This window comes from Gobius niger (assembly GCF_951799975.1).
Source record: "Gobius niger genome assembly, chromosome: 10".
Classification (NCBI taxonomy): domain Eukaryota; kingdom Metazoa; phylum Chordata; class Actinopteri; order Gobiiformes; family Gobiidae; genus Gobius; species Gobius niger.
Genome location: NC_136861.1, coordinates 11,155,662 through 11,182,837, shown reverse-complemented (window position 1 = coordinate 11,182,837; position 27,176 = coordinate 11,155,662). Strand labels below are relative to the sequence as shown.

At 41.0% G+C, this 27,176-nt stretch overlaps 1 protein-coding gene across 1 annotated transcript; it reads left to right on the top strand.

The window, feature by feature from the left end:
• Positions 1 to 1,488: 1,488 nt before the first annotated feature.
• ppp1caa (protein phosphatase 1, catalytic subunit, alpha isozyme a) lies at positions 1,489 to 26,010 on the top strand. Its single transcript, XM_079564565.1, has 8 exons — positions 1,489 to 1,631; positions 1,914 to 2,019; positions 19,466 to 19,597; positions 19,768 to 19,998; positions 21,290 to 21,394; positions 21,565 to 21,788; positions 21,877 to 22,011; positions 25,846 to 26,010. Exons 2-8 carry the CDS (start codon positions 1,965 to 1,967, stop codon positions 25,960 to 25,962), a joined length of 999 nt encoding a protein of 332 aa, XP_079420691.1. The 5' UTR covers positions 1,489 to 1,631; positions 1,914 to 1,964; the 3' UTR covers positions 25,963 to 26,010.
• Positions 26,011 to 27,176: the final 1,166 nt, after the last annotated feature.

Genomic DNA, 27,176 nt, shown 5'->3' with positions numbered 1-27,176 from the left:
GGGCCTAGAAACATCCTTTCGAGGAGTGTATTGCCCAACCTAGATTGCGTAAATAGGTCTAGTCTGTGTGCAACAGCTCTGCAAAGACAAAGCAGTAATGACTTGTATACGGACTGCCACCTGTGACCTATAAGTGGTGGCATGAGGTCCCACATTTCTCAGATCCTGCAGTTGTACATTAAAAGGTATGACAGTGTTAACCTAATGGTGTTGTTTTGGTTGTGTTCCTGGCTAAAAACAAAAAAGTAACTCACATTCCGTGTCACATAGTAGTGAGAGAAGGGAATCGTACATCCACTGTGCAGCAGGCAATGCATACTGACATAAAAGGAACAGCTTAATGTAAATTAGTCCCATGCTGGATCAGTGATTAGTCACCTGGGAGGAGCTCGGAGTAGAGCTGGTGCTCCTTCATGTTGAAAGGAGCCAGCTGAGGTGGCTTAGGAATCTGAGTTGGATCACGATGCCTCCTGGATGCCTTCCTGGGAGTTCAGGGCATGAACTCTCAGGAGACGCCCCTGGGGAAGACATAGAAAGGACAATGTCTCTTGGCCTGCAGAAGTTGGAGGAAGTGTGCTTGGACTGGAGAGTGACGTTGAGGCATCTCTGCTCAGACTGCTGGCTCTGCAACCCAACAAAGTAGAAGCAAATTGGACACACAAACACAATATCATTGTAGCTGTTATGTGTTTAAAGTGATAGTCTGTAAGTTTACAAAGTGAGGAGAGATGGAGTGAAATTTGAAAGTTAACAATCAAATTCCTCCCTGTTTAAACCAGAAAGCCCTTCTTAGTTTGCAAAATGAGGAGAGCAGGAACATAATTTTCAAAAGTTACAGATCAAGCTCCTCCCCCTCCCTCCTGATTGGATCTGACAGGCTGGTTCACAGGAAAAGCTCGTCTCATTGGTCAACGTGGGAGGACACTAGTCTCTGATTAGTTGCTGAAATCCGGGAAGGAGGGGCTTTACCAAAAACAAAACTTCGATTATTACTTACTTTACATCAAAATGCAAGACCTGGTGGTTGATTTTGCACTTTTTAAAATAAAATGTAAAACACATTTATACTTCCGGACTGTCACTTTCATTGGTTACTATTTTAACCTCATACAGGACTCGGATCAGATGTTGCACTACAAAATGCGTTGATATTTTGTGATGTCTTGTCTTTGGAGCGAGTTCAACCCGCCATGTCCTCTTGTTGTCTGCTCAAATAGTCTACTTCTTCAGTCTTTATGCATTCTCGTCTGCAAACGCGCGGTGGCGGCCCGCGAGCGTCCTCCAGCCCGGGTTTAAATCTTCATTGATGCCGTTGGTTGTGGACGGCTGGGGGCGGTGGTCTACGCACGTGACAGACACACATTCAGACCAATCAAATCCTCGCATGGAGTCCCAAATTTCTCAGCGGGCCAATCAGCGTCCGAGAAAGCGTGACGCAGGCGCTTTGACACGGCCTCCTCTGTCACCGTAGTCGCTTCATCAGAGACAAGCCTCTTTTTTTTAAAGTTCCTGGGGGAAAGAGTACAGTGCGCACCGGACGACGCGAGGGAAGGGAATCGGGGTCAAGACTGCGCCTTAACGGATAAATATTCATGTTATAGCATCCCCCAGTGGAGCAACTGCAAACCAAGGTTGGGAGATGCCGTTTTTGACGCCCGTGTGCCGTTCAAACGAGCAGATTAGCCGCCGATGCTAACCAATGCTAACCCGGGCTAGCGCTACATAGGTTAGCTAGCTTTGCTCGGGAGAAGGAAGTGTATTGATTGATTGGATCGAGGCTAGCGATTTCCCCCCGTTAACCAGGGCGGTACAGAAATAGATGCAGTATTTTTTTTTTTTTTTTTTTTTTACACACGCATATCGGTTTGCACAAAGAGATCTCCCCGTATTTGACTCTTTTCTTGTCTTTCTAGCTGCAACACGGAAGGTCTTGACTGCCCGATAACGTCAAAAATACACAGAAAATGGCGGAGCCGGACAAATTAAACATCGACTCGATAATTCAGCGCCTCTTGGAAGGTGAGATATTTATCCCTTCTTGCGTTTGGGCTATTTCATTGAACATCGTATGCATTTTGTCGGCGGTTTGTCATGCGTTTGCTTCGTTTTTGTGCGTGTGTGTGTGTGTGTGAGCCGGGGTTGTTGTACGCGATGTTACGTTGCACTAGCCTACTTTTAATTCTCAGCTGGATTGGATACTGTACTGGCAAATGGTTGTATCGTTATGTCACTTGATTACAATGGGGGCAAGGGCATTTAATTTGGTTTATTAAAGTGGATGCAAGATGTTCTAAACACATGGGGAGGGGATTTTGATTGGATGTGGTCAACGAGAGACTTCAGAGCAATGTCAGTACTATCCACATTGCTTGATGAACCATACCGCTGGGTTATTGCTGCAAGGAAACCAAATGTCATGCTGCGCCCGAGGCTATAAATATACGGAAATTGATTAATTAATAAAAAAAAAAGAAGAAGAAAATTATCAGTTGGGGAATGTGATGTCATATCGCTAAGCATTATGGCACTAGCAGCAATTGTAAACTAATGGAGATTTTAAAAGTTAAAATACTGGAGTTATTGATCACATTGAAACACTTGGACACCACCGTGAGTTAGATGTATTTACCAGCAGTAACTCAGCAACTAACGGAGTTGTTCCACAGCTTTTTTTCTCCAATTTTAATACTGTTTTTAGCTCATGTTAGTCATGTTTTAGCTCATGTCGTCACTTGCGGGGGCCGTGGTAGGCATTTTATGTTTTACACAAATGATAAGAATCCTATGATCGGCAAAAAAAAACAACGTTCATAAACAGGGCGTTCCTTCTCTTGCGCTGTAACAGATTGATCATTTTATAAAACAGTGTTAGAGGCCTGGATGCGTCAGCAGTTGCCTACCATTCACCAAAACATCCCTCAAAAATTGCAGAAGTAAACAATATCAGCGATCGCGATATGCTATCAGCTGCAAAGATGGCGGATCTTAATGGTAACTGAAATGTCCCGAACTCTAATCACCTTATTCCGCCCCGCCCACTTTTGCCTGTTTTTACCTTGTCTCGGCACTACTCCGGTCGAGCATATAATGTTTAGTATTGATTGATTTGTGTAAAATGTCCAATGTTCATTTGCACCAACAAGTCAACACAGCAACGTTTCTCTGCGCGGCCTAAAAACGGCTTTGTATTTGTGTTGTACCTGATTTTATTTGGACTTCTCCAGTCCCATGTTAACAGATAGGAGAAAGGGGGCGGGCACAATTCATAGCACACATTTTCTGGCTTGTGTCAAAAAAGTGTCAAAACGGTGACAAAAACGAGGAAAATGCAGCCAAAAAGTGATTTAAAAAAAAAAAAAAAGCTACAAAAGAGCAACAAAAAAAACGAGCCGGAAAAGCAACAATCACACAATAAAAAGACAAACACACAACCAAAAGGTAACCAAAACATGATGAAAACATGATGACAAAGCCCCAAAAAATACAACTTGATTAAAGAAACTGCGAAAACGAGACAAGTAAGAGACAAAAAATGTACATAAATGCGGCGACAGCGCAACAATAATGTCACAATCAATTTTGTAGTTCTTAGCTTTCAAATGAGATATTACACTGGCCAATAGGCTGTAAACTCCTTTTAGATTTGGGCCTGTATTTTCGACACCAGGTAATACTATTCATGCTTTCTAATTCAGTTTAATCTTGCAGTACGTGGACAAATCGTCCTCATGATTAATGGATAAGCTCTTATTTAACATTTATTGACCTAGAGACAATAGTGCAGAGTCAGGATTACCACCACCAAAAGTAAACACGAAGAAGACAGAGTTCGGTAGTTCAAAAGGGCGAGGTTAGTGGGTCCCTTTAACTGGTCAATTGTAAATATTTTCACATCCACCTGGACACAAGAATCATTTTGTGTTCTTGATTGCTCTTTCTCTGCTTCCTGTAAATAGATGTCCAGCAGCCGCAAAATGCACTTGGTGACTGATATACTTTCGTTAACAGGGGGCCTGGCCATAGCCATCCGTATACTCCAGTCAATTATAATTTCCCTACATGCACGTGGCAGCGCTACATCGGTTGAATTTCAACCCACCATTCAGAGAGTGGGGGAGGCGGGTGTTGTAGGTGACGTCCAGCATTTGCGCCGCATTTGCTGGTTGTAGTTTGGCAATTGCGGCGGATACGGAAATAATGGAAGCTCTTCAATCCCTTCTGGCTTGGCTCCCAAATGTCTAGAAATTAAAATTGAACCCTTCGAATGATGCTCCTAAGAGTTATGATGGAGTTATGATTGAGCTGCTTCACTCACTCGGGCGCATTACGTACATCACGACCAAACACTAGCGAAAATCAGATCCAATCGTTTCAAAGGAGTTCACCCCTCCCACCTGATAACGGAGCTCAGTTGTGAAGGTCCAGACCCTTGTACGAAACGCAATGAGTACGAGGTTATGGTAAAACCAGGCTAGGCTGTTGCAATTAGATTTGCATTAAAGGAATAGGCCACCGTTTTTACATACTGAAATATGCTCTTACTTCACTTTAGCCGAGTTAATATATCCCCGTCTGGTCTTTGTCCGTGCGCTCTGCCAGGCAAACGGAGCACATACGCAGCCTCTCCCACATGTCATATAGCTCCGAAAAAGCTCACGATAGAAGCTACCAAGCTCTTCCACGTGTTCCCTATTTAAATAAAGTTACGTGAAGTGTTTTCATGCGAAGTATATTTACACAGAAATGTAACGTGTCGATTTTATAAGCAAATAAAAAGGGGGACTATATTGTGAGGCGTAATGATACGAGGAGCACAGCGTCCGCGCAGTAACTCCTAAAGACTTCCCCCGCTCACTTCCGTCAATAACCTTTAGGAGTTACTGCGCGGATGTTTTGCTCCTCGTATCATTACGCCTCACAATATAGTCCCCCTTTTTATTTGCTTATAAAATCGACATGTTACATTTCTGTGTAAATATACTTCGCATGAAAACACTTCACGTAACTTTATTTAAATAGGGAACACGTGGAAGAGCTTGGTAGCTTCTATCGTGAGCTTTTTCGGAGCTATGTGACATGTGGGAGAGGCTGCGTATGTGCTCCGTTTGCCTGGCAGAGCGCACGGACAAAGACCAGACGGGGATATATTAACTCGACTAAAGTGAGGTAAGAACATATTTTAGTATGTAAAAACGGTGGCCTATTCCTTTAACACTGGGAGAAGACTCAAATATAAACTGCTAAACTGAGAGGAAAGGATATTTTGTTCATTGCTAACTATATACTGCATACTATATACTTACTAACTACTGAATAGTTGCAGCTTTTACGATTAACCAACTGCAACCAGTCCCATTTTGATTTCACTGTAGCAGTACCGGACACTGCAAACCTCTATCTTGTAATGGTTAAGTTGCTTACACCAAGTTGTGTGATTTGTCTGAAAGTTGTGTAATGACCTAAGTTGATTCAACCAAATTTAATTTCTTCCACGAGCTCATCCGCGACCCATCCTCTTAATTGAACGACCCTGAAGACATTTGTGTTATGAGGCCATAGAATTAACTATATCGGGAGGATGTTTTTGAATGGGTGCTTCGGGAGTTGGATGTTGGTGACGGGCACGGCTCCGCTCTCCGTCAGATGTCTCAGATGTGATTACAATGTGCTGCTGGCCGCCTCCTCCCTCGGATCCACGTGCTAACGAAATGCCAAACAACACCCCTTTGATCTTGATCGGCGCGTACTCGCGGTCCGATGAGTAAGTGTGTCAATTCAGGCCATTTCATTAACATTCACCACTGCTTCATACAGTAATCTGTTTCGTAGAAGTATCAATACAACATCCAATTGCATCGTAGAATTGCACTTCTCAGTGATGATTAATCTTTTTTAATTCTTCAAAGAACATATTGCTTTGTTTTGTAAAAAAAACAACAAAGATGACCGTGATAATCATGAAACGGTGACAAAAATAACTGATTATTAATTTTCATATGATTGAGCGGCTCTAGCTTCTAATGTAACAAACGTGGACAACATGAGAGTTTAGAGCAGGGCAACTTCAACATCTCTCAATTTCCGTTTTTTAATCAATTTAAATGACCTCCTTGTAATGTAAAGCTGACCTGAGCCCATTCAAGCAGCGTGACCGGGCCAGGACTTTTATACGCACCAAGCTGTTTACTTTTCTCCGCTGTACAGGACATCATGTTTTATTTGTAGCATCCATAAATCAAACAGGACTAAAGGTCCACAGAGAGTTCCCATGGGTGCTCAAGGTTGGGAAAAAAACTCAAAATGCTGAAATATTAGAAGCGTAAGAATAAGGGTGCTTGATATTTTAAAGACATGCTTCGCTAACGAGGTCAGATTTGCAGTTCGTCAACATTGCTTTAATGGGGGGCGGGGGGAGGTACAATGCAAAATCGACTTTTTAAGAGCTTTTTACCATGTTACAAAGTTGTTTTCTCATCAAAACTTACCAGGAGTTGTTTTTTCCCCCGAGTCACTAGGGCATCTTTCAGTAATCTTTGATGTTCTTAGCACCACAGTGGCTACTCCTAAAATATGCAAAAAAATATGCAATTGCATTATTTCTATTGCGATTTAGAAGCAATACTAAGTATATTGCACATTTTAAACAAGGCCAGTAGCATTGCCACTTAACGTAATGGAGGTCTAATGTACAGAGAATATTGTATACAGCACAAACCCCATTGAGATTGTATTTTGTTGGTTGCAGAGAGAATTATATTAACTAAAAAATCTGAATTCTGGATATTCCAGTGCACCTAAAAGGTGTTGTACATGTATTGTTAGTCCGATTGTTATTACAGTTTATCTCTATAGCGCCGTGTCTGACCATGACCCGTTGTTTGCAAACAGTGATTGGGGCCTAGTCATTCATTTACACTTCATAACCCCAGTTTTAGTCTTGACCCACAGCTGCAGCCTATGCGATAGGAGAAAAATTGCAATATTTGTTAACTGTCTTCCATATTGCGATGATAATATGACAGTGCTGCATTTCTAATGTAGTTTTGCCATTAAATTTGGGCAAAATCACACACAAAAAATACAAAAACAGGACCAAAGTGTGTAAATCTCTTTTGCCTTTTTATATTGTGGCTTCTTCTAATGTAATGTGGCACATAATAATTGTTCAGCCCTAATGCAAACCTTCAGTTACTACTTCTGTACATACGCCATCTGCTAGGACTATTTAAAGAGAATCCTTGTAAATACGCATTTGTGTCAACTCTATGTTAAATGAGAAAATGTGCCTTGATTTCTTTTTTCTTTCTTTTACCCTTCTGCAGCTCGCACATTTGAATCATAATGTGAGATAATTACGTAACTTCTTTCTTCACTGATACGTGTGTGTTTGCTGTGAGCGGCAGCAAATAGTGTGTAAATTATTAAAGCTGTAAAAAGATGCAGCGCTTCACTGACGAAGCGAGAGTTCTTGCAGATATGTTCCTTATAATCATTAGAAATACTGTTTTTGAGCCCGACTGGTTTTACCAGGGCTGCACATTAACAATCGCAACTGGATACAATTGTAATTTTACTGGTCGTGTAGGGCTGTCACTATGATTACTGTATCCTTCAATAAATGACAGATGAACAATTAGGTTTTTACCGAACCTGTAGTTATATCGTATCGATATCGAGATGTCTTGCATAAATATCGATTTTGGCCATATCATTCCTCCCTATGAACAATGCATTTTCTCACAACGTAGTACCTTTTTTCTTATCCAATGTAATTTGTGCTTCATTGTATTTTTCATGTTTTTGTGTGATATTTTAAGATGCGGCATTTTCGCACAAAGCTTTACTTTTTTAAGCTAGAAATCTTCCGTAACATCATTTATTGCAATATTTTCCTGCCTCACGATATGTGGTTGTGGTTGCTGTCAGCAAATGGTAAGACTTGCTTCCTCCTTTTTTGTATGTGTTTCTATGGTTATTTGTCCTGTTTGAAGGTACAGCTTTTTCATAATTTACTCTACATTTTCTGCCATGTGTAAACACAATAATTCTTTCGCCTTGGCATAAGAAACATTACAGTATTTTCTTTAAAACAAGTAAACATATGTAGTCTTATAAATGTATTAAAATGAGTAACAACTTGACTATATGTTTACCTCCTGTGCTTGTACAGTCAGTCGAGGCTCTGTTCTGCCTTGGTGTGTGTCCTCAGAGTAAACATGCGCTGAACAGGCCTGGCTTTATGTTCAGCACATGACGATTGTGTAACCGCGGCGGCGCAGATAACAAGCATAAATCTGCTCTCGCCGCACAGCCTCATGTGAAGTCTATAATAAATGCATGAACCGCTGACCTCCAGAGCTGTCCTTGTCAAACAGGTGAAGCTGCTCTGCTCCTTGGGCCGCTTTATTGAATGGACAGGGCGAGTTTGCATCACAGAAGCAAAGAAGAGTGGAGCGGCTAATTATAGTTCGGTCTTTGTGTCCAGTGCCACGGTTTGTAGTAAACATGGTTAACATTCAGGTTTAGCCATGCTGCGCCGGAACTGTAAATCTGAATGTGTCTGCAGTGATAACAACGCTGTTTTCATCTTTGCAACCAACATCAATATTCTGGGTGTGTCACTTTGTTTTGTGTTGGGAAATTTGTTGACCCATCATTGAGTGTAGCTTGGTTAAAGGCCCTATGCATGTTTTCGTGCAGGAGAATAAAATGTTTTGTCCTGACCTTTGTGCTCTGTGTCTGAAGTGTTTTTGGCAGCCGTGAACAAGCCAGGGTAGTACTTGTTCTTCATATTAATGTGACAATTGTTCTCTTCGTAAGATGTGCTTATAAACCTATCCTGCTTTCATTGTCTGTAAACAAAAACATATCAGGTAGAGACCCTGTTTGGAGTAGTGGGTGGTAAGGTCTTGAGCCAAGATCTTGGTCAGCAGTGCTACCTATTAAGTCTTAGAGATATGTGTCTAAGTCTATTTGTAGTATCTATACTACAAACAAAAAGTAGTGAATGGACTGTGCAAAAAATGCGGAATACAATCTCAGTGCAAATATCGGTCTATTTTTCTCTTAACTTCTCTGCTCTGATTAACAATGTGGTGCTTTCCCTCTTTATTTTGCTGAAGTTGGCTTTCTGAAGTCTTTCTCAGATGGTAGTCTTTAAATAGATTCTTTTGGTAAGTCTATGAAACATTTAACTTCTTCGCAGAGTCTTGATCAAAGACAACAGTCTCTACACTGAGCACTCACCTCAGTGTCTTTGAGACTTATAGTTGCACTGTTTTTACCTTTTATTTTTTGGCCTCCAGTCTTGACCATCACTGCACAAGAGATTCTCGTCATGTGATCTAGATGTTGTTCAGATTTACGTCTTAGTGTTTCCCCCTACATTCTTAGGCATTAATGCAAATTTAGCCCGTGTTTATTTGCTCTCCTCACATGCAGACACGGCCCTAAGCCGCTGGAGGTGACTGGGCTTATTTTTTCAAATATTCCACTTGTCTGGACTCTGGGTTGACGCTGTGCTGCAGAACGGTCCAAACTCGACTGTGATAAGACCTCAGCCAAATTCAGTCAGGGCCGTGATAGTGGCAGTATAAATATCCTCTTATGTAACACGTCGACCTTCTTCTACTCGTCCAAAGTCTGAGTATAGAGGCTTTTTAAATAGTACGGTCTCAATCCAGCAGACTAGTCCAGCGTAGGCGTGGGATCAATGCTCTGTGAACCTACATGTTCACGTAGTTCTCTCTTCGTAGGTTTTGCACATCATCACTTCCTGTTGAAAGTGAAACAAAAGAAATCCTAGAATCCCAAAACACCAAAATGAATCAACATTCACTTCAAACATACATTAGCTGCTTGGTACAACACATAATGAGAAAACATCAGATTGTTTGAGGAAAGACTGAAATATCGGGGGAAGGGATCTTAGTTGGATGGCACTTGTCACATGACATACCTCACCCAAAGCACTTCTCATACTCTGTATTGGTAAACTACATGCGTGGCTGCACACATCTGCGCCAAGAAACCATCCGACCATCACCAACCACTCACTGACTCACACGGGGACCTATTCCCTAATCGGCTGTCATCCAGGTACTAACTGGATGGGAGTTTGCATGTTCAGTTCTCCCCATGTCTGCGTAGGTTTCCTCCGGGTGCTCAGATTTCCCCTACCGCTAAAAATATGTACAATAGGTTTCCCTCAGGAGCCTGGTCCATAATTGCTCGACTTTCTGAACATGTATAGAGGTCGACACTTCAGGGATAACAGATTATATACTTTACAGAAGAGTCCAAGGCGGAAGCATATTTTATTTGGAAAACAATACTGTTACTTCAGTAGTTGCGGCCATTGTTATTTTGTAACTCTAACCATTAAAATTGCAATTTTCAGTTAGATCGTGATCGATCTCGCATCCTGTTCATCTGGCTTGAAATCTTGCCAGAACAGTGCGACTAATTCGTTGTAAGTCATGAACACTAATGGAAAAGGCAGCGAGTGCATGAAAAAAAGTGACATTGATCACACTGCAGTTTCGGTGTTCACCCAAAATACAGTATTGATTTTTGCAACACATTTTTGATGCTCTGGAAAATGGGTCACAATAACATTGGCGGTGACAAAATGGGGTCCTATTATTAGCCCAGAACCACTGCTGTCAAACGGCAAGGGGCCATCAACATACATTTTACAACATACCATTTTCACTCCACTTTCAACGACATGAGATAAAACACAGTCAGAATAAGGATAATCAAATAGAATGTTTGTAGTTAGTGACATGCAAAAAATGCTTTTATACAAGGCAATTCAACATGCTTTGCAAACAAAGTCCTGTATGCATGTGATCTGTCATTTTAGACGTGTTAACCCTCTCGTTAAGATGCTACCAAACATATTCTGAAATACATGTAATTCTTGTATTAGATAAAAAGTGAATATTACATCATTTCAAAAGTTAAAGCCAAGGCTACTCCTAAAAGTGCAAAATCTACAGGTCAAACTCCATCATGATTTTTTTAAAACATAATTTGCAAATCAAATCTCACTTTCCAGAATCAGATGGCCTTAGTCAGAAATGTACATTTTTCGCACTTTCTCATCTCAACCACACAATTCCTCATGACTCAAACCGTGCCAATAAGAGCGAGGTGAACCCACTGTCCCCTGACTGTGTCTTCAGACCAAACCAATTAAAAGCACTTGGATATCGGGACACTTTCAATTGGATTAGCTCTCAGGTCTGGGTGAACTCCAAGACCCACCGAGCGGCTAGCTAGCAACGTCCACCCCGGACCGTCCTATCCAGACATGTTGTTTTTGAAACATGCTGGCTCAGTTTCCGGACGTCCCACCCGCTATGGTGGCCGTGGTGGTGGTGGTGGTTGTATGTATTTTGCTGTAGGCCTCCGCTGCCCATGGCCTCGGGGCTAACTTTGGCGTAAGCTGTAACGGGGCTTAGCCGGGTCTAATCCAGGTTTAAAGTCACAAGCAGCGCTGTTTACTTTCCACTGTGCAGCGCCTGGTATTTTTAAAACCAGATTCACTGCTCCAGTCTGCCACCATGATGGATTTGACCATTCCACTTAGAGTTTTGTTTATATTTTAGGGTTAGCTGTTTCTATAAGGCTAAGCAAGTTTATTCGTAGAGCACAATTCGTAAACAAAGTGCTTCAGTTAACATAAAATGACATACGATGAGATCAGTCCTCATAACAGCAGTACAAGCTAAATGGAACTGTTTTCAGCCTGGATTTGAACATATAAACTGGACAAAACATAATGCAACCTGTGTTTTAGTCCTGACTCTGGGACCAGCTGAAGACTCAAAGCCCGAGATGGTCCATATGGCACTAACCCGTCAGACGTGCTTTGGTGCTACACCATGAAAAGCCTTGCACACAAGCAAGCACAGATGTTTTAAAGTCTGTTCGATAACAGTAAAGGAGTTTAAATGTCCAAGGAAACTGGGAGACAGTTATCTATGGCAGCGCTCCAGGCTTAGCAGTTTGGGTGGGTTGCACAAGTTCACCAATATTTAATTTAGATGTACCAGGAGGGCATAATTTAGACATGCCACTTCAGACGCATTTACTTGCCAGTTTATATGCCCTACCCTCCATCTTTTTTTTTGGTTCAAAATCAGCATCTAAACACAATCTGTTTGCTCCCATCATTGTGGGAATTTGATGTTGTTATGGACATCACTTTAACCACAGTCGCTGGTAGAATCTCTGTTTTAAACTGTAATTACACGATTACTTCGTGCGTCAGATAAATACACATCCAGTCGAATCGTCACTGCTGCTTCTGTTCTGTGGGATGTGACAATGGAGAGATGACAACACTGTTTGGCACAAGGTCAATAAAAAGCACAAGACATTTGAAAGTACTAATGGTTGCAATTTTTTAAAGTCTGATGCTTGTTCTTTTTCACATTTTCCGCTCAATGCAATCATTATCTCCATGTTTATTTGCACTGATCCTCCCACCCTTCCCTGCCCTCCCTGTGCTTCGACCCCTTACTCCCCCTGTTCCACAACAAGGACGAGAGAATGAACGATTTCGATTCATTGTGAAATGAATTGACAAAATAAAATCTTTTGAATCTTTTGAACATTGTAGGTATGTTGCGGAGTCTTGGCAAGAGCCCTTTCTGAGACCAATCTAATCCTTGCATGGGGCTCCCTGATTTTATTGTTACTTCGGCTCTTACGTCTTTGTCTGTGTGCGCTGAGGCGATGACTGGCCTGTAATGACTGTTTACATGTCCTTGCTTTCTCGTCTCATGATGTTGATGGCCAGGGGACGCACACCTGAGATACTGTGTGTTTAACAGCTGTCAAACTGCAGTTGCTCTGTTTGCCTTCACCGTTGCTTCATGCTTCAAGGAGAACTTAAGTTAATGTTTGAAATCCGTGCCACTGGCTCTTTCTTTTGGGGGGAATAAAGGTAGTTTTCTGACGAAGGCTTTGCGAATAGTTTTGCAGTTGGTGTCTTTAAAGGAACAGGCCACCGTTTTTCCATACTGAGATATTCTTAGCTTCGACGAGTTCATTTGTACCCGTCTGGTCTTCATGCGTGCCCTCAGTCACATAAACACAGCACAGACAGCATTAGCATTTAGCCTCCTCTCCTCAAAAGCTCCAAACGGTTAAGATGGAAGCTACCTAGCTCTTTCACGTTTTTCCTATTTAAATACGGTTACGTGAGCGTTTACATGATCTAATTATCGATTTTCGAAGTGGATAAAAGGAACTATATTGTAAGGCGTAATAATACCTAAGAAGCACTTCGACTTCGATGCGTAGACGTAAAGACGGGTACGCATCAACTCGTCAAAGGTAAGAACATATCTCAGTCTGCAAAAACGGTAGCCTATTCCTTTTTAAATCAAGGTTCAGTCCACATTTTAAACTCAGTGAAAGCAACAAAACCAAAATGCGAATGAACAGAACGTCTAACAATCTAATCGAAATCGCAATTTTCAGCTTTGTTCAATTTCAATTATCGTCATGGGGCTTTTTAATTGCCAATTCTATGGCACTGGTTTTGGTGTTTGCAGGAAACAATGGAAGATTTTTGTTGGGTAATTGGCACCTAGGTCCATATAAAAGGTCTGTGTTTTTCATGTTGGTGAAAGCTATATTAATACGAGGAAATATAAAACCCCATTGAGAGACAGGATATTTTGTTTCGCAGAAGATATTGCGTGACCCGAATACTGGAAGTCTTTTGCTAATTGCGTCTGTTCATATCGAGAGAGAGACTAGTTTTATTTCTAATTGTTGTTCTCCGCGTATTCCATTTAAAGTCTGACCTAGAAAATGCCGAAGTCCATTTTGATAGAGGGACAGCTGGTACCAACAGGTTTGAGTGGGAGAGACGCGCAAACACAACCGCTCCTCTGCCAGAAAATCGGGAGACATTGATTCTATTCTGAACCGGGTTTGCTTTGAAGAGAAAGTCGCCTAGTTTGCAGTTTTTTTTGTGTGTTTATCTGGAAAGGATTGCTGCGACGTTTCTTGGCCCGTCATCTTTAGCTTTTGTTTTGCACTCAATCTCTCCCATACTGACTGCTAATGTTCCAAATGATGGACGAAAAGTGGGTTAAATCAACATTTCCGGCTTGTACGAGATGATCAAAGATGACATTAGAATTTCTTTTGTTGGCGTCTTGTTCTCTTCATCCTGCTTTATGGATCATTGCTCCTCCAGTTTAACATTTTTAGATTCACTAGGTACTCCAGAACAGTTAGATTGCGTTCCTATCTCACAGTTAAAGTGTGAGAAGCGTTAAAACGTGGATTCCACACATTTCATGGCGGAACTGTACAGAAGCAGCCTGTTTTCTCTCGGTTACATAACAACATCCACAGCTGTTGAGACCTGGCCATTTTGAATGCAGCTTGTGGTTAGACTTTTCTCCCTAATTCGATGCACATTTAGGTGAAACCAATTATGCGTCGCACACTCTTCAGTTCAGCTCGAGCAGGAAGTGGCCTGGGTTTTGCAAATGAAACATAAATCTGACGCACCGAGAAGAACGAGACATTTAAAATCTATTAAATCTATAAAGTCAGTTCGCGGGTAGGTCTTGTATTAATTTAGCAGCTCATAAGTCAGTCTCCTCTCAAATGTTAATGCTCCTGGACATGTTTGAATGTGCACAGTGAACTGAATCTTGATTGAGTCTTGAGCTTGCCAAAAAAAATCAATTTGTTTTTTACTTTCCCCGGGGATATTTTTCACAAGAGCACATCGTAAAAGGAGGACAGTGTCAAAACGTTGACTTGCTTACATAAACATATCATGCAAAATTAACTTTTTTTTTTAGCTTTAAATCATGTTATAGCATTGCTCCCATATTCCTGGAGTAATATTTCACAACATTCACGTTTTGAGTAATCCTCGAGCAAAGCTTTTCAAGATGAAGGTTCTTGAGTCATCACCTTCTCTCTGTAGTTGAGAGAAAAGATGATGACTGGCCAGTGAGTCAGCTGGATATTAGAAGGAGAGCTTTTCTGCTGTGTTTTGAGTGATTGAACTCACTAAATTTGCCTCCCTCTGGCTAATTTCGCAATACATGCTAGCACTGTTTTATCAACACATGGGAAAAATGTACAAATTGGGACTCAATGAGAGACTACCACCACATGGGGTTAACCGACCGAGGCTTTTGCTTGCAGCTTACGGCGAGTCGTACGCCGCAAACATGCGCACTGTGCGGCTATCGGGCTTGGTCTGGGGTTCATGTCGCTTCAGAGGAGAAATTGCTCTTAGCAGATGAGAAGGGGGCAGATGAGAGGAAACCTGAGCAGACAAATAGTCGCCCCCCCCCCCCCCCCCCCCCCAAACAGCGACCGTGTGGTTGGTGTGAATCCAGCTTTACAAAGACGCATACAGGTGCTTTTCATATACATTACATTAAATCATGAAAAAGTTTGTTATTCAACTTAAAATGTGACACTAATGTATGATATAGACTCATTACATGCAAAGTGAGATATGTCAAGCCTTTGTTTGTTTTAATGTTGATGCTTACAGTCAATTTTCAAAATATTCTAATTTTATGAGATTTTTAATGTGTTTTTTACAAGCTGAGCCATAATAATCAAAATGATAACATAAAGGGTGTACGTATCTCACTTAGCATGTAATGAGTCTCTCATATATTAGTTTCACAGTTTAAAGGAACAGGCCACCGTTTGTCCATACTAAGATAAGTTCTTACCTGAGCTTAGACGAGTTGATACGTACCTGTCTGGTCTTTGTGCCTGTTGAAGAGCATGGTCACTTCTAACTTAACCGCTGTTTGGAGCTATAGGAATATACTGGGAGAGGCCAAATGCTAACAACATATTTGGTCTTTTTGTGTGCACAAAGACCAGACGAGTACGCATGTACTCGTCTGGTCTGGAACATATCTCAGTATGAAAAATGGTGGCCTGTTCCTTTTAAGTTGAATTACAGAAGTGAATGCATTTTTCATGATATACTAATTACATGACAAGCACCAGTACAACATAAGATATCAATGCTGAGGCACTATTTTAAGCTCCATACACAGCAGGATATGACCACTTAAAATTCTATTTGCTGCTAAACGAACTCAAAAAGCACATGCATTTCGGAACATATCTGTGAAGGCTTAAAGTCTAAAGTGTTAGCAGATTATTATTCATGTTATCCCCTTAAATAGACGCAGAATACTTGCAGTATTTGCTGAGGATAACGCGTTTCTTTCTAGTTTTCATTGCAGCTTTTTTGATTTTGCTATTTGTGGCCATTTTCATACTATTTAAATATTCAGCCTTTGGAGACGTATGTATTTGCAGACCTGAGTCAGACAGGCCAGTTTGCCTCTCATTTCCTTTGCTCTTTTCTCAGCCGTGTCTTGTGGTTTTGCGCATGTTCGACAGGGTTGTTTTGGATTGTGTTGTGCTGTGTTTTATAGGGGTTGGCAGCTTTCCCACGGAGTTGAGGGAAGAGAGGAATTTTATCTTAGTTTCTAAGGTAGGGCTGTTCAGATTCCAGAGCAAGTGAGAGTGACTTTACACTCACTAAGGAAGGGATATGTTTCAACGCTACATATAATCGAGTTGCAAGTTTGTGCCATGAATCTAAATATTCCAATTAATTGCTCAACCTTCATATACTCGACAGACACCAGACATTTTCAATCCAAAACGACAGACCAGACAGAGCTTTAATCTTTATCTGTATGCTCTCAAAAGAAATGTCTCTTCTGCCCCTTTGGATTATTATGAGAAAAGCTGTGCAACTCGATGCAGAAAAAAAAAGGCACAAAACAGGGATTTGCACATTTCAGACACTTTGATCGTAGCTTTAGGGCGTCACAGTCTATGAGGAATCTCCCAGAATCCTGAAACGCAGACAGACATATTGAAATGTGGCTACAGTAATTTTGAATGATGAACTACTGTACTTCACTACGGCTCTGCACTGCTCCTGTGAATCAAAGCCGTTTTATCCCCTCTGTAGTTCTCTCTGTGTTGGCTCCGTTACCTGCAGAAACGTCCCGCTCAGTGAGTCACATTCGCTCGTGGGAGGTGTCAAACATCGGGCTCAGAGCTGTGTGTCGGTGTGGTCGCTCGTCGGCGCAGCCTGAAGCCATTTTCCATTCACGTCTCTCCCACCTTCTGTAGTGTCTCTGTCCCGAGTTATTATTGTCTCTCCAGCGAACTTCGAGGATGTTGAATGCCGAGCGCAAGTCGAGGCCTCATTAATATTTCAGATTAGACTGGATTATGAACTAAACTCATACAAAATTCACCCGCTTTTCAAATTTGTAGAGGTCTAAACGAGGCTAGTAGGTTTTAAATAGAGCAAGATCCCATCATGAACGCCTCGGATTGTAATTTGGTGGATTGTTAATGCCTTACAGAGTGTTAGAATCAATGTGTTATTATTACTGTGAAAATTGCATATTGTGAGGTTGTGGAGATAAAATACTTTTGCAGTTTTTGTTAACTTGCTTTTGCTGTACAATACTTCTCTCTGGTTTGTATTTTGAGACGAAGGTGTCGAACAGTTAATGACGTCCCTGCATTTCTTACAGAGAAGCTTCAGTCCAAAGGTAGAGGATCTAAAGTTCACATAACGTTGCGTTGTTTTATGTCCTGCCTCGACACAAGATTTCACAAACATTCTCTCTTGGCTGTGGGGCCAAATCCTGTAGAAAATATTAATGTTTGAACATTTCATGCTGTTTTCGAATGTCAGTAAATTGTCATAATATATATGTCTTTGAACAAGTTTTTTAATGTCATGTTTTGAGTGCCTGTTTAGCACAGGCTTTGGAGCGGCTGTAACACAGTGTTGTTTTATAGAGGCCAAGTTATGATGCAATATTTGCGCCACAACCTTTTATAGTTTGCTCTAATTTAATTTTTTTCCCCTTAAGCTTTTTTTGATTCATTGTACATAAGATACCTCCATTTACTATTTAGTTGATGGCCTTTTTTCCTGTCATTTTTGCATTTTCTGTATTCTAGAGTGCTCATGAAACAAGTGAACTTCTCCATTGTGAGATCAATAAAGGCTTATCTTATCTTTTGTGATGTGAAAATATCATCGCATGCATACAGGTGCTCGTAGAATATCATGAAAAAGTTCATCTACCTCTGTTGTTCAGCTTAAACTGTGAAACTAATATATGACACTCATTACATGCAAAGTGAGATATGTAGCCTTTATTTGTTATCACGTTGATTATTGTAAAAAACCCAAAATAAAAATCTCAGAAAATTAGAATATTTTGAAAATGGACTGTAAGCCATAATCATCAATTATAACAAAAAAGGCTTGGCATATGTCACTTTGGATCAGTCTATATCATATATTAGTTTCACATTTTAAGTTGAATAACAGAAGTAAATGCGCTTTTGAACGATATTCTAATTATATGATGAGCACCTGTATAAAGCTTGGCTGCATCTGTGCTCATTTAAAGGCGAGTATATCTGAACTGGGATTAATTAAATTTGACAGTTTTTATCCGTTTTAATACGTGCTTTTTAAACGACTGTCTTGTCCAACACTACGCCTGAATACTTGGTGTTACTGGTATAACTTTAGAATCGGGCAACAATAAGAGTGGAGCTCGTTCTGCTTTCCGAGACACGGATTATAATTATGGAATTTGCAATGAACGAAACACAATACTGCACATACCCTCACTTAAAAACGAAGTCGTTTTTCATCAAAAATACAAAATCTTCATGGCATTTTTAGTCTTTCTGAGTTTGTGTAAGTCAGAAAACGATTAACCCCTCGCTAAATCAATTAAGTGGTTAGTTGTTATGGCCCTATACCACATTCTTTTGTAAAAATCAAACAAACAAAAAATATAAAGGAAGGAATGAAAGTTGAAGTTAGTTGTGGCCAAAACTAAATGACTCATTCTCAGCTTTCCCACTTTCAAGGTCACTGTCGCAGTAATACAAAGAAAAGCAAGCCTGTCAGCCATCAGTAAATGCTTTATATAATTTATGAAGACAAGTACAAACACTATTGGGGGGAACAAAATTAAAAGCATTTATTACAATACATGAGTAGAAAATATGTTTATGATCTGTTTTTATCAGTAAAAACCGGTTTGTTTTTTAACATACTCCCTACACAAAGTAGGAATTGAATTGAATTAGAAACTAAAAGTGCAGATACATTTGTCTCATGTGTAGCCCAATAAACCCCTCTCCAGCCTGGTTTTGAACATTGTTGGCTTGTAGGCCTTTCTCACATCTCTAGCAGGACAGTTCCAGTAGTTTTTTTAGCTGCATAAAACGGAAACATAGCCCCACCGTGTTTTTAAGGCCACGGGGAAGAAGAATGGACCATCTGGGGCCACGGCAGCGTTTTATCAAGTGAAGCATGGTGTACTTTGAGACGTGCTTGCCTCCTCAGTGAACTCTGCCTGCTTCTCTTTGTTCCCAGTGAAGGGCTCTCGTCCGGGGAAGAACGTGCAGCTGACGGAGGGCGAGATCCGCGGCCTCTGCCTCAAATCCAGAGAGATCTTCCTGAGCCAGCCCATCCTCCTGGAGCTCGAGGCCCCACTCAAAATCTGCGGTCAGTACTCGCTATATCGCACACTCAAGGGTGGCATCGCTCTTCTCTCATTTTAGGCATTTGCTTCATCCTATTTCTCTATTTCGAGTAAATACCAATAGATCCCCCAGTCCGTTTTCTGAGTTCCCATCCATACAGTTTGTGACCTGCCTCTCTGCTGCCCCCTGTAGGCGATGTCCACGGTCAGTACTACGACCTGCTGCGGCTCTTCGAGTACGGAGGCTTCCCCCCGGAGAGCAACTACCTGTTCCTGGGCGACTACGTGGACCGGGGGAAGCAGTCTTTGGAGACCATCTGCCTCCTGCTGGCCTACAAAATCAAGTACCCCGAGAACTTCTTCCTGCTGAGGGGGAACCACGAGTGCGCCTCCATCAACCGCATCTACGGCTTCTACGACGAGTGTGAGTGCAGCAGGAACGGTCCAACAGCTACTGAGTGTTGTAGCCTCTTTCCATAGTTTTGTAAAAGCATTGAAGTACCCCCACAATAGGGCAGGGCGATACTGTTGAAAGGGGAAATACTGCAGTAACGATGCAATTGGTTTTATTTATGACACCAGACAGGAAATGCTTCAAAATCTCGACCATAAACTGATAGGGCAAACTCATTTAAGGCCATATTATTATTTTAATTAGCTCTACATCTGGGGTCTTCATCCTTTTTTTACCCGTAGAGCTACTTATACATACCAAAAACCATCAGAGCGACATATGCTATCAGAGTGCTATCAAAATAATTCAACAAAATTAAAGACATAGACTTGAATTGTATTGCTTTACTTTATTCACCAAAATGCTCAGAATAAAAGGAAAATACATCGATGTGGCTTTTCAAGCTCATGTAGAAATGTAGAAAGCCTTTGGCGAGCGACCATGAAAGGTTTGGAGAGCTACTGGTTGGAGATCCCACTCAGCGGTATTTTCCCCAACCTTAAAGCGATATTTCCGGATTTTTGACATAGGGCCTCATTTCCTAGTTTTCCGGAGTGTTGTTGTTTTCTGAATATATATATTTTTTTTTTATTCATGCAGGCCTTATATTTGAACAGTTTTGTGGTGCTAGGCTAGTGCATGTCTATGGTAACTAGTAGCCTGCATTAAAAACAGTCTGACCCAAGCACAGTGCACCTGAGGCAAATCACTTATGACGCTAGACTAATGATGTAAATGTCTGTCTTGATAGAATCATTATAACCGTTTTGCATTTAAAATAACTTATATTTGAGCAGCATCAGCTTTGTTGTTGTAAACTACGCAGCGGCGGAGTGATCTGCTGCAAAATAGTCCCTCAGAATGTGGTAATTCGTGTGATGCAAGGTCAGTTATATGTCAAAAATGATTCTATCGACACAGACATTTACATCAGTAGTCTGGCGTTATAAGTGATTTGCCTCAGGTGCACTGTGCTTGGGTCAGACTAGTTACCATAGACATGCACTAGCCTAGCGCCACAAAACTATATTTGGATCAAAAATCTTGAAATATAAAGGGTATATGAAGACGTCAACGAGATAACATGCATGCAAATTATGTCACAATATGAAAAAAATCACATCACCACCCAAAACATATGATCATAAATGGTATTTTTTGGCCTAACCTTATACAACGATGAAACATTCAGGTTAAATGTTGCAAAAAATGGCAAAAAGCATTCTTCTGATATGTTCTCCGTTTTTGTGCTTGTGTGCAGGTAAGCGGAGGTATAACATCAAGCTGTGGAAGACCTTCACAGACTGTTTCAACTGTTTACCTGTGGCTGCCATCGTCGACGAGAAAATCTTCTGCTGCCACGGAGGTCAGGACTTAATGCTTACTGTACTTGTATTAACCCTCGGACAACTTGAACAGACTTGACTGTAGAATATCACGACATCAGAACTTCCTGGGCCACTTTCAGTTGTTTTATTTTAGGAGCAGATTTGATGCTATGTGTCTAACCTCCAATGTCCCCTCCCCTGTGGCCAGGCCTGTCCCCGGACCTCCAGTCCATGGAGCAAATCCGCAGAGTGATGCGACCCACAGACGTCCCGGACCAGGGCCTGCTGTGCGACCTGCTGTGGGCCGACCCCGACAAGGACGTCCTGGGCTGGGGAGAGAACGACCGCGGCGTCTCCTTCACCTTCGGAGCCGACGTAGTGGCCAAGTTTCTGCACAAACACGACATGGACCTAATATGCAGGGCGCACCAGGTAAAGATGACCAGGCACTGTGAATCTGTACGGCAAAATACCAGCCCCTCTTTCGGACCAGGCGGTGATATTTGGTCTTTGTTTGCAGGTGGTGGAAGACGGTTATGAGTTTTTCGCCAAGAGGCAACTCGTCACACTGTTCTCGGCCCCGAATTACTGCGGGGAGTTCGACAATGCCGGTGCCATGATGAGCGTGGACGAAACGCTCATGTGCTCCTTCCAGGTGAGCCATAAACACATCCCTTTAATCCAACTGGCCTGTAGGATTTGAGATGAAAAAAGACAATCATAATGCAGATTTTCAAATGGTAAATTCTCTCACACTGAAGTGGTAGATATCTTAACTTTTACATTTCTGACTTTTAATTTGTTGCATTTTTGATTGAAAGCAGCGTATTGTAGTGAGATTAAAGGTGCATTATGCAGCTTTTTTGTGTGGGAAAAAAAGTGTATCTGTGCCTATTTGACCTTGTAGTGACCCAGCGGCTGTATGAGTGGTCAGCATGGTGCCTTTACTTTCCATCACTTTCCATGTTTTGTAGATTTTCTTGTGAGAGGGACCGTCAGCAGTGAAAAGTTATCCAAAGTTATAAACCAACTGCTATTTGACATTTACTGAAGTGTTAAGATTGAAAAGTGCATTAACACAAATGTGCTGTGTAGCTGTTACTGGAAAAGGAGTGTGTGGAAAAAAATGCCTCCAAACACAAGTATTGAAAGTATTGCGATACTTGATAAAGTATCGATACTTGGTATTGCAGCACAAAGTATTATGATCCAAGTCCGATCCGATATTTTGTCCCAGCCCTAATAAAAAGTATACAGTGACATGTAATAGGCCTGAAAAAATAGCGTTATCGTATCAATATCAAGATATGAACATTCAAGATATTAACATCGAACAAGCAACGATATATTGTTATCATATTTATTGAGATATGAACATTCAAAACATTCAAATAAAAAAAGCAAGCGGTATTGATTTTCATCTATAGAAACTGCACTCTTATGTTATTTTTCTGAAAAATGCTTGGTTTTCACCTAACCCATAGTTGTATCAATATCGAGATATCTGGCATGAATATCGAAATATCAAATTTTGTACATATCGTTCAACCCTAACATCAAAGTACAGGTAAAAACAAAATATCAATAGCAAATGAAATCTGTGCTGCATTTGTGGCATTAAAATGTAGTTTTTAGACATTACCAATGGCACTAAAAAGCATTTGCTTCTGCCTGTATAAAAACCCTGACCGGTTAAATATGTCACAAAATGTATCAAAGATGAAAAGAACTAGACTGAATAAAACTTGCAGTATCGTTCCAAAGTGACTATTGGAGTATTTTGCTTCATTTGTGCACTGAGACAGTCTCTTCAATCCTGCTGGTTGGGACTTCCTGCACTTTGTTATGCAATAAATACTCAAATGTGTCCACAGCATATTTCAAAGTGATTAAACCATCACCGGACCTGTTTTGGGGAGTTCTGCTCTCAAAATGCAGCTCATTTGTTTGCTGTCATAAAAAGGAACGCTTGCATTTCTATTTTTCCCTGCTCTAAACAAGATAGTAGCTGTTAAGAAGGGCAGGTCTTTTCTATACAAAGACATAGTAATTTGTGATCTTTAAAAGTGAAACGTTAACGCGGAGGACGTGCCCGGGAGCATGTTTCCAATGTTAACCAAATAAGTGTACAGCTCTGTATAATGGAAGACTTCACGATTATTGTAATGTAGTTTATCGCTTGAGCCAATACTTTGATGTCAGCACAGTAGGCTTATTATTGAAGCACATATAGAGCCCGGTTACTAGATTATTTAAAGTGCCTCATGTGATCTTTGTGGAGGTTATCAGTCGTCATGGGATTCTGTTTACAGCACTTTTCCAGCTAAAAGACCTTTGTCCCTTTAATGCACATTCCGTATCTTTACTGAGCACATGCAGGCCAAAGGGGCTTGTTCTAAAGTTGTTAACCACAACATACATCTTCGTGATCAGTTACCTCCGAAATGGACAAACATTCAATAATAGAGACTAGCATCACCTTCACTGTACGGTACAGTCTGTACATGAATGTGTCACGCTGCAGTTTTTCATTTGCAAACAATAAAAGAAACCCGTCCAAACTCTCCCTTAACAAAGCATGACTTTTACTTGATTGTCCTTGGCAGCTGCTGTCAAAACAGTGATAGTTCAGTGCCATCACCTCGAGCTAAATGTCTTTCCAGTGAAATATTTTGACAAAAGCATCGTCTCGTCTGTTGTCGTTCGCCCGGTGACACTTCCTGCCAACACCAATAAACACCTGAACAATGGTGCTAAGAACTTATTTCTGCTGATCCAAAATGATTAAAATTAAGAGGGTTTCATGTCTAAAAATACATTTATTTTCAGTGTGGGATTTTATAATGTACCTTAATCTTAATCTGAGAGTCTTTGGGATGTGCTGGAGACTTTCCCATCAATGCAAGATCTCTGACAGGTTTATGTAACACTGGACGCTTGTATTGTTGTTGTTGCAGAAGCTTATTAAAACAATGCCACAGTGAATGCGTCATCAAAGCCTAAGGCCGTCAATCAAACTCTATTTGTTGATATTAAACACATAAAAGTTCAATTGGAGAACAAAATTAATAAGAAACATGAGTAGTCACAGCGTTTCCTCGAGGCATTACAAACTAACCATTAAATTAATCTTGCCAAAATCAAGGCCTTAAATGACATTAAAAAAGCATTATACCATGGTCTGGGGGAATACTCGATTGCGATTGGCTGGAGGGTGTCCGTTAAAAAGTGATAATGTACACCTAGCCCGGCAACAGTTGCGTTTGACGTCACGACTTCCGCTTCCAGGTCCTAGCAGACCGGCAATTATGCGAGAAAAAAAATATAAAAAACTCTTACAAACAACCATCAATATTTATGAAACTCAAGGGAGAGTTACTGAACCAAAAATGCCGCACCTACTGCTAAAAAAGTATTATTTACTTAAGTCTCTACTTCCGGGGTTAGCGTAGCTGCTGCGCCATTAGCATTTATCTCTGCTAAACCCGGATGTACCTATTTTGGTAAATATTACTTTAATAGCAGTAGGTTCAGCATTTCTGGCTAATGGGCCTGATAAATAAGTATGTTTAGTAACTCTGCGTTGAGTTTCAGAAATATTGATAGTTGTGTTGAAGAGTTTTTTGTAGTTTCTCGCACAGAAGTAGAGCTGTGATGTCACCACTTAACAGACGTATATCACTCCACTGCAGCGGTTTCCATAGTAACGATAAACAATTGAGCTGGAACTAGCTTCAGGTAAAACTGATTTAAAAAAATTAAAACTCCTGCCCAGGACTTAAAAAAAAAAAGCAAACCGACCCCAATGAATAGTTTCGGGAGTTTGCGGGACCCTGGTATAAGCGAGATAATGCACTCTGACTCTGAGGTGTCCATTATCAGAATAACTGTCCAGTTATTTCAGATCATGGACACCTCGTTTAAATTTAATTCAAACTGGCATTAAATCAGAATTTATTCGAAAAGTATCACTCAGCAATTTTTACTGTACAAGTTCATTAAAAATACCAAAATGATGCTCTAAATTTGAAAACATGTTCAATGTGGGTTTTTTTGTTTTGTTTTTTTGCTCAAAAGTTTCCCATTTTGTCCAATTCTCTTTCCTTTGATGAAATGTTTCCAAGAAATGAAATATGCTGGGATTTTTATGTCTTTGTGGCATTAGAATATATTATTTGGGCAGTAAAAAGCATTAATTTTGACTTGCCCCTGCCTGTATAAACCTGGACTCCACCAAACCAAATAATTTGAATGAAATATTTCAGCTGCCAAATGAGTCTTAAACATTGTCATACTAGACTATTTCTGTTCCACATTTTAGCTGGACACTCATCATGTTTAGTCCTTACTTAGGGAACCAGCAGGAGACTTTTGTGGGGCAGGCAGTGCATAACCTAAAATGACTGCAACCCTTCAGTTACTTCTCGTATCGTATCGCTGCCGCCTGCTTCTCCAAACTAACGGCCTCTTCCTCTGTTGTCTTCCTCAGATTTTGAAGCCAGCCGATAAAAAGCTGTACCCGTACGGAGGAGGGGGCGGCCTGGGCTCGGGTCGACCCGTCACCCCTCCGCGAAATTCAGCCAAGGCCGCCAAGGCTAAGAAATAACACCCACTACTGTTCCCACATCACAGCGCCCTCTGCTGGCTGTCCCACCGCCCCGACACCCCCTCCCTCCCACCCAACCCACCCTCCTCCCCCTTCTCTCTCTCTTTCTTTCCTCTACCTCCCACTCTCCCTTTTACAGCAAACGGCAACAAACAAAACCAGGGTTCAATCATGTTCTTCTGGATAGGACTATTTTTAAACTAACGTTGCCGTTTTCAGTTTTTTCGGTGTGAGTGCGTGTACAAAGCGAAATTGCTGTATTCTGTATGTTTGTGTAAATCATTTTTCTTGTTTTTTCTTCATGTGAAATTTAAAGGGACGGGTCAGTGTTTTGGATAAAAAGAAGGGTCCGGGTGACTAATTCAAAATGGAGGGTATTATGGACGAGTATTTATACTTCGTGAGGAGCGAACCGGAGCAATAGATTCGGACATTTTTGCTTGTATGCCACCTGTATCCGATCTTTTCACTACAGTTTAAACAAAAAAGATCCCCCACCCCCGACCCTGGCAACTGTGCGACCAGACATTTAATAAGAAATCAATACATGAAAATCGATGAAAATCTGACTTATTGCTCCTGTTCCTCCAAAACTGTCTGCTGTCGGGACCAGGTCATCAAAACCCGACCCTCTTTTCTAAAACACTGGGTTATTCCTTTTGTTGTAAATCTGCGGTGGCTGTCGGGAGGGGGTGGGGGTGGACGGGGGGGGGACAAAAATGCTGGGATATTGTGGGTTTTTGGGAGCCTCCCTCTGCACTGTACGAAACCTATACGTCGTGGGGACGGTTTTGGCACATGAAACCACTCTTGTGGGTTGCACTAGCGGCGCTACGTGCAACCGATTTGTAAATTAAATATATTCCGAATGAATTTTTTGCAACTTTTTTCCCCCCTAAACTTTTATTTTGAAAAACCAAATGAGTGGAGAATGCCGTCAAGAAATGTGGAATAGTTTGCGCTCTTTGTTTTTCTTTGTCCTCTTTTGTAGATACTTGGAAAAGACGTTCTTTTTTTTTTTTTCTTCTTTTTTGTTTTGTTTTGAGAGTTGCAACTTAATAATAAAAAAATAACATTTCTCTTTTTCATTCACACCATCCCCGTATCCATTGCATCTCATCGACAACAACCTCCTTTTACAAATGTTATGTTCTTCTTTTTACAAATGTTATGTCGCTCAAGAAATTATTGCATTGCTGGAAACGAATGGATCT

Excerpts from the sequence above, each read along its gene's own strand:
- ppp1caa (XM_079564565.1), top strand. The coding sequence starts at position 1,965 with ATGGCGGAGCCGGACAAATTAAACATCGACTCGATAATTCAGCGCCTC. Across the intron at positions 21,395-21,564 it reads AATCTTCTGCTGCCACGGAG|GCCTGTCCCCGGACCTCCAG; the intron begins GTCAGGACTTAA and ends CCCTGTGGCCAG. Across the intron at positions 21,789-21,876 it reads TAATATGCAGGGCGCACCAG|GTGGTGGAAGACGGTTATGA; the intron begins GTAAAGATGACC and ends CTTTGTTTGCAG.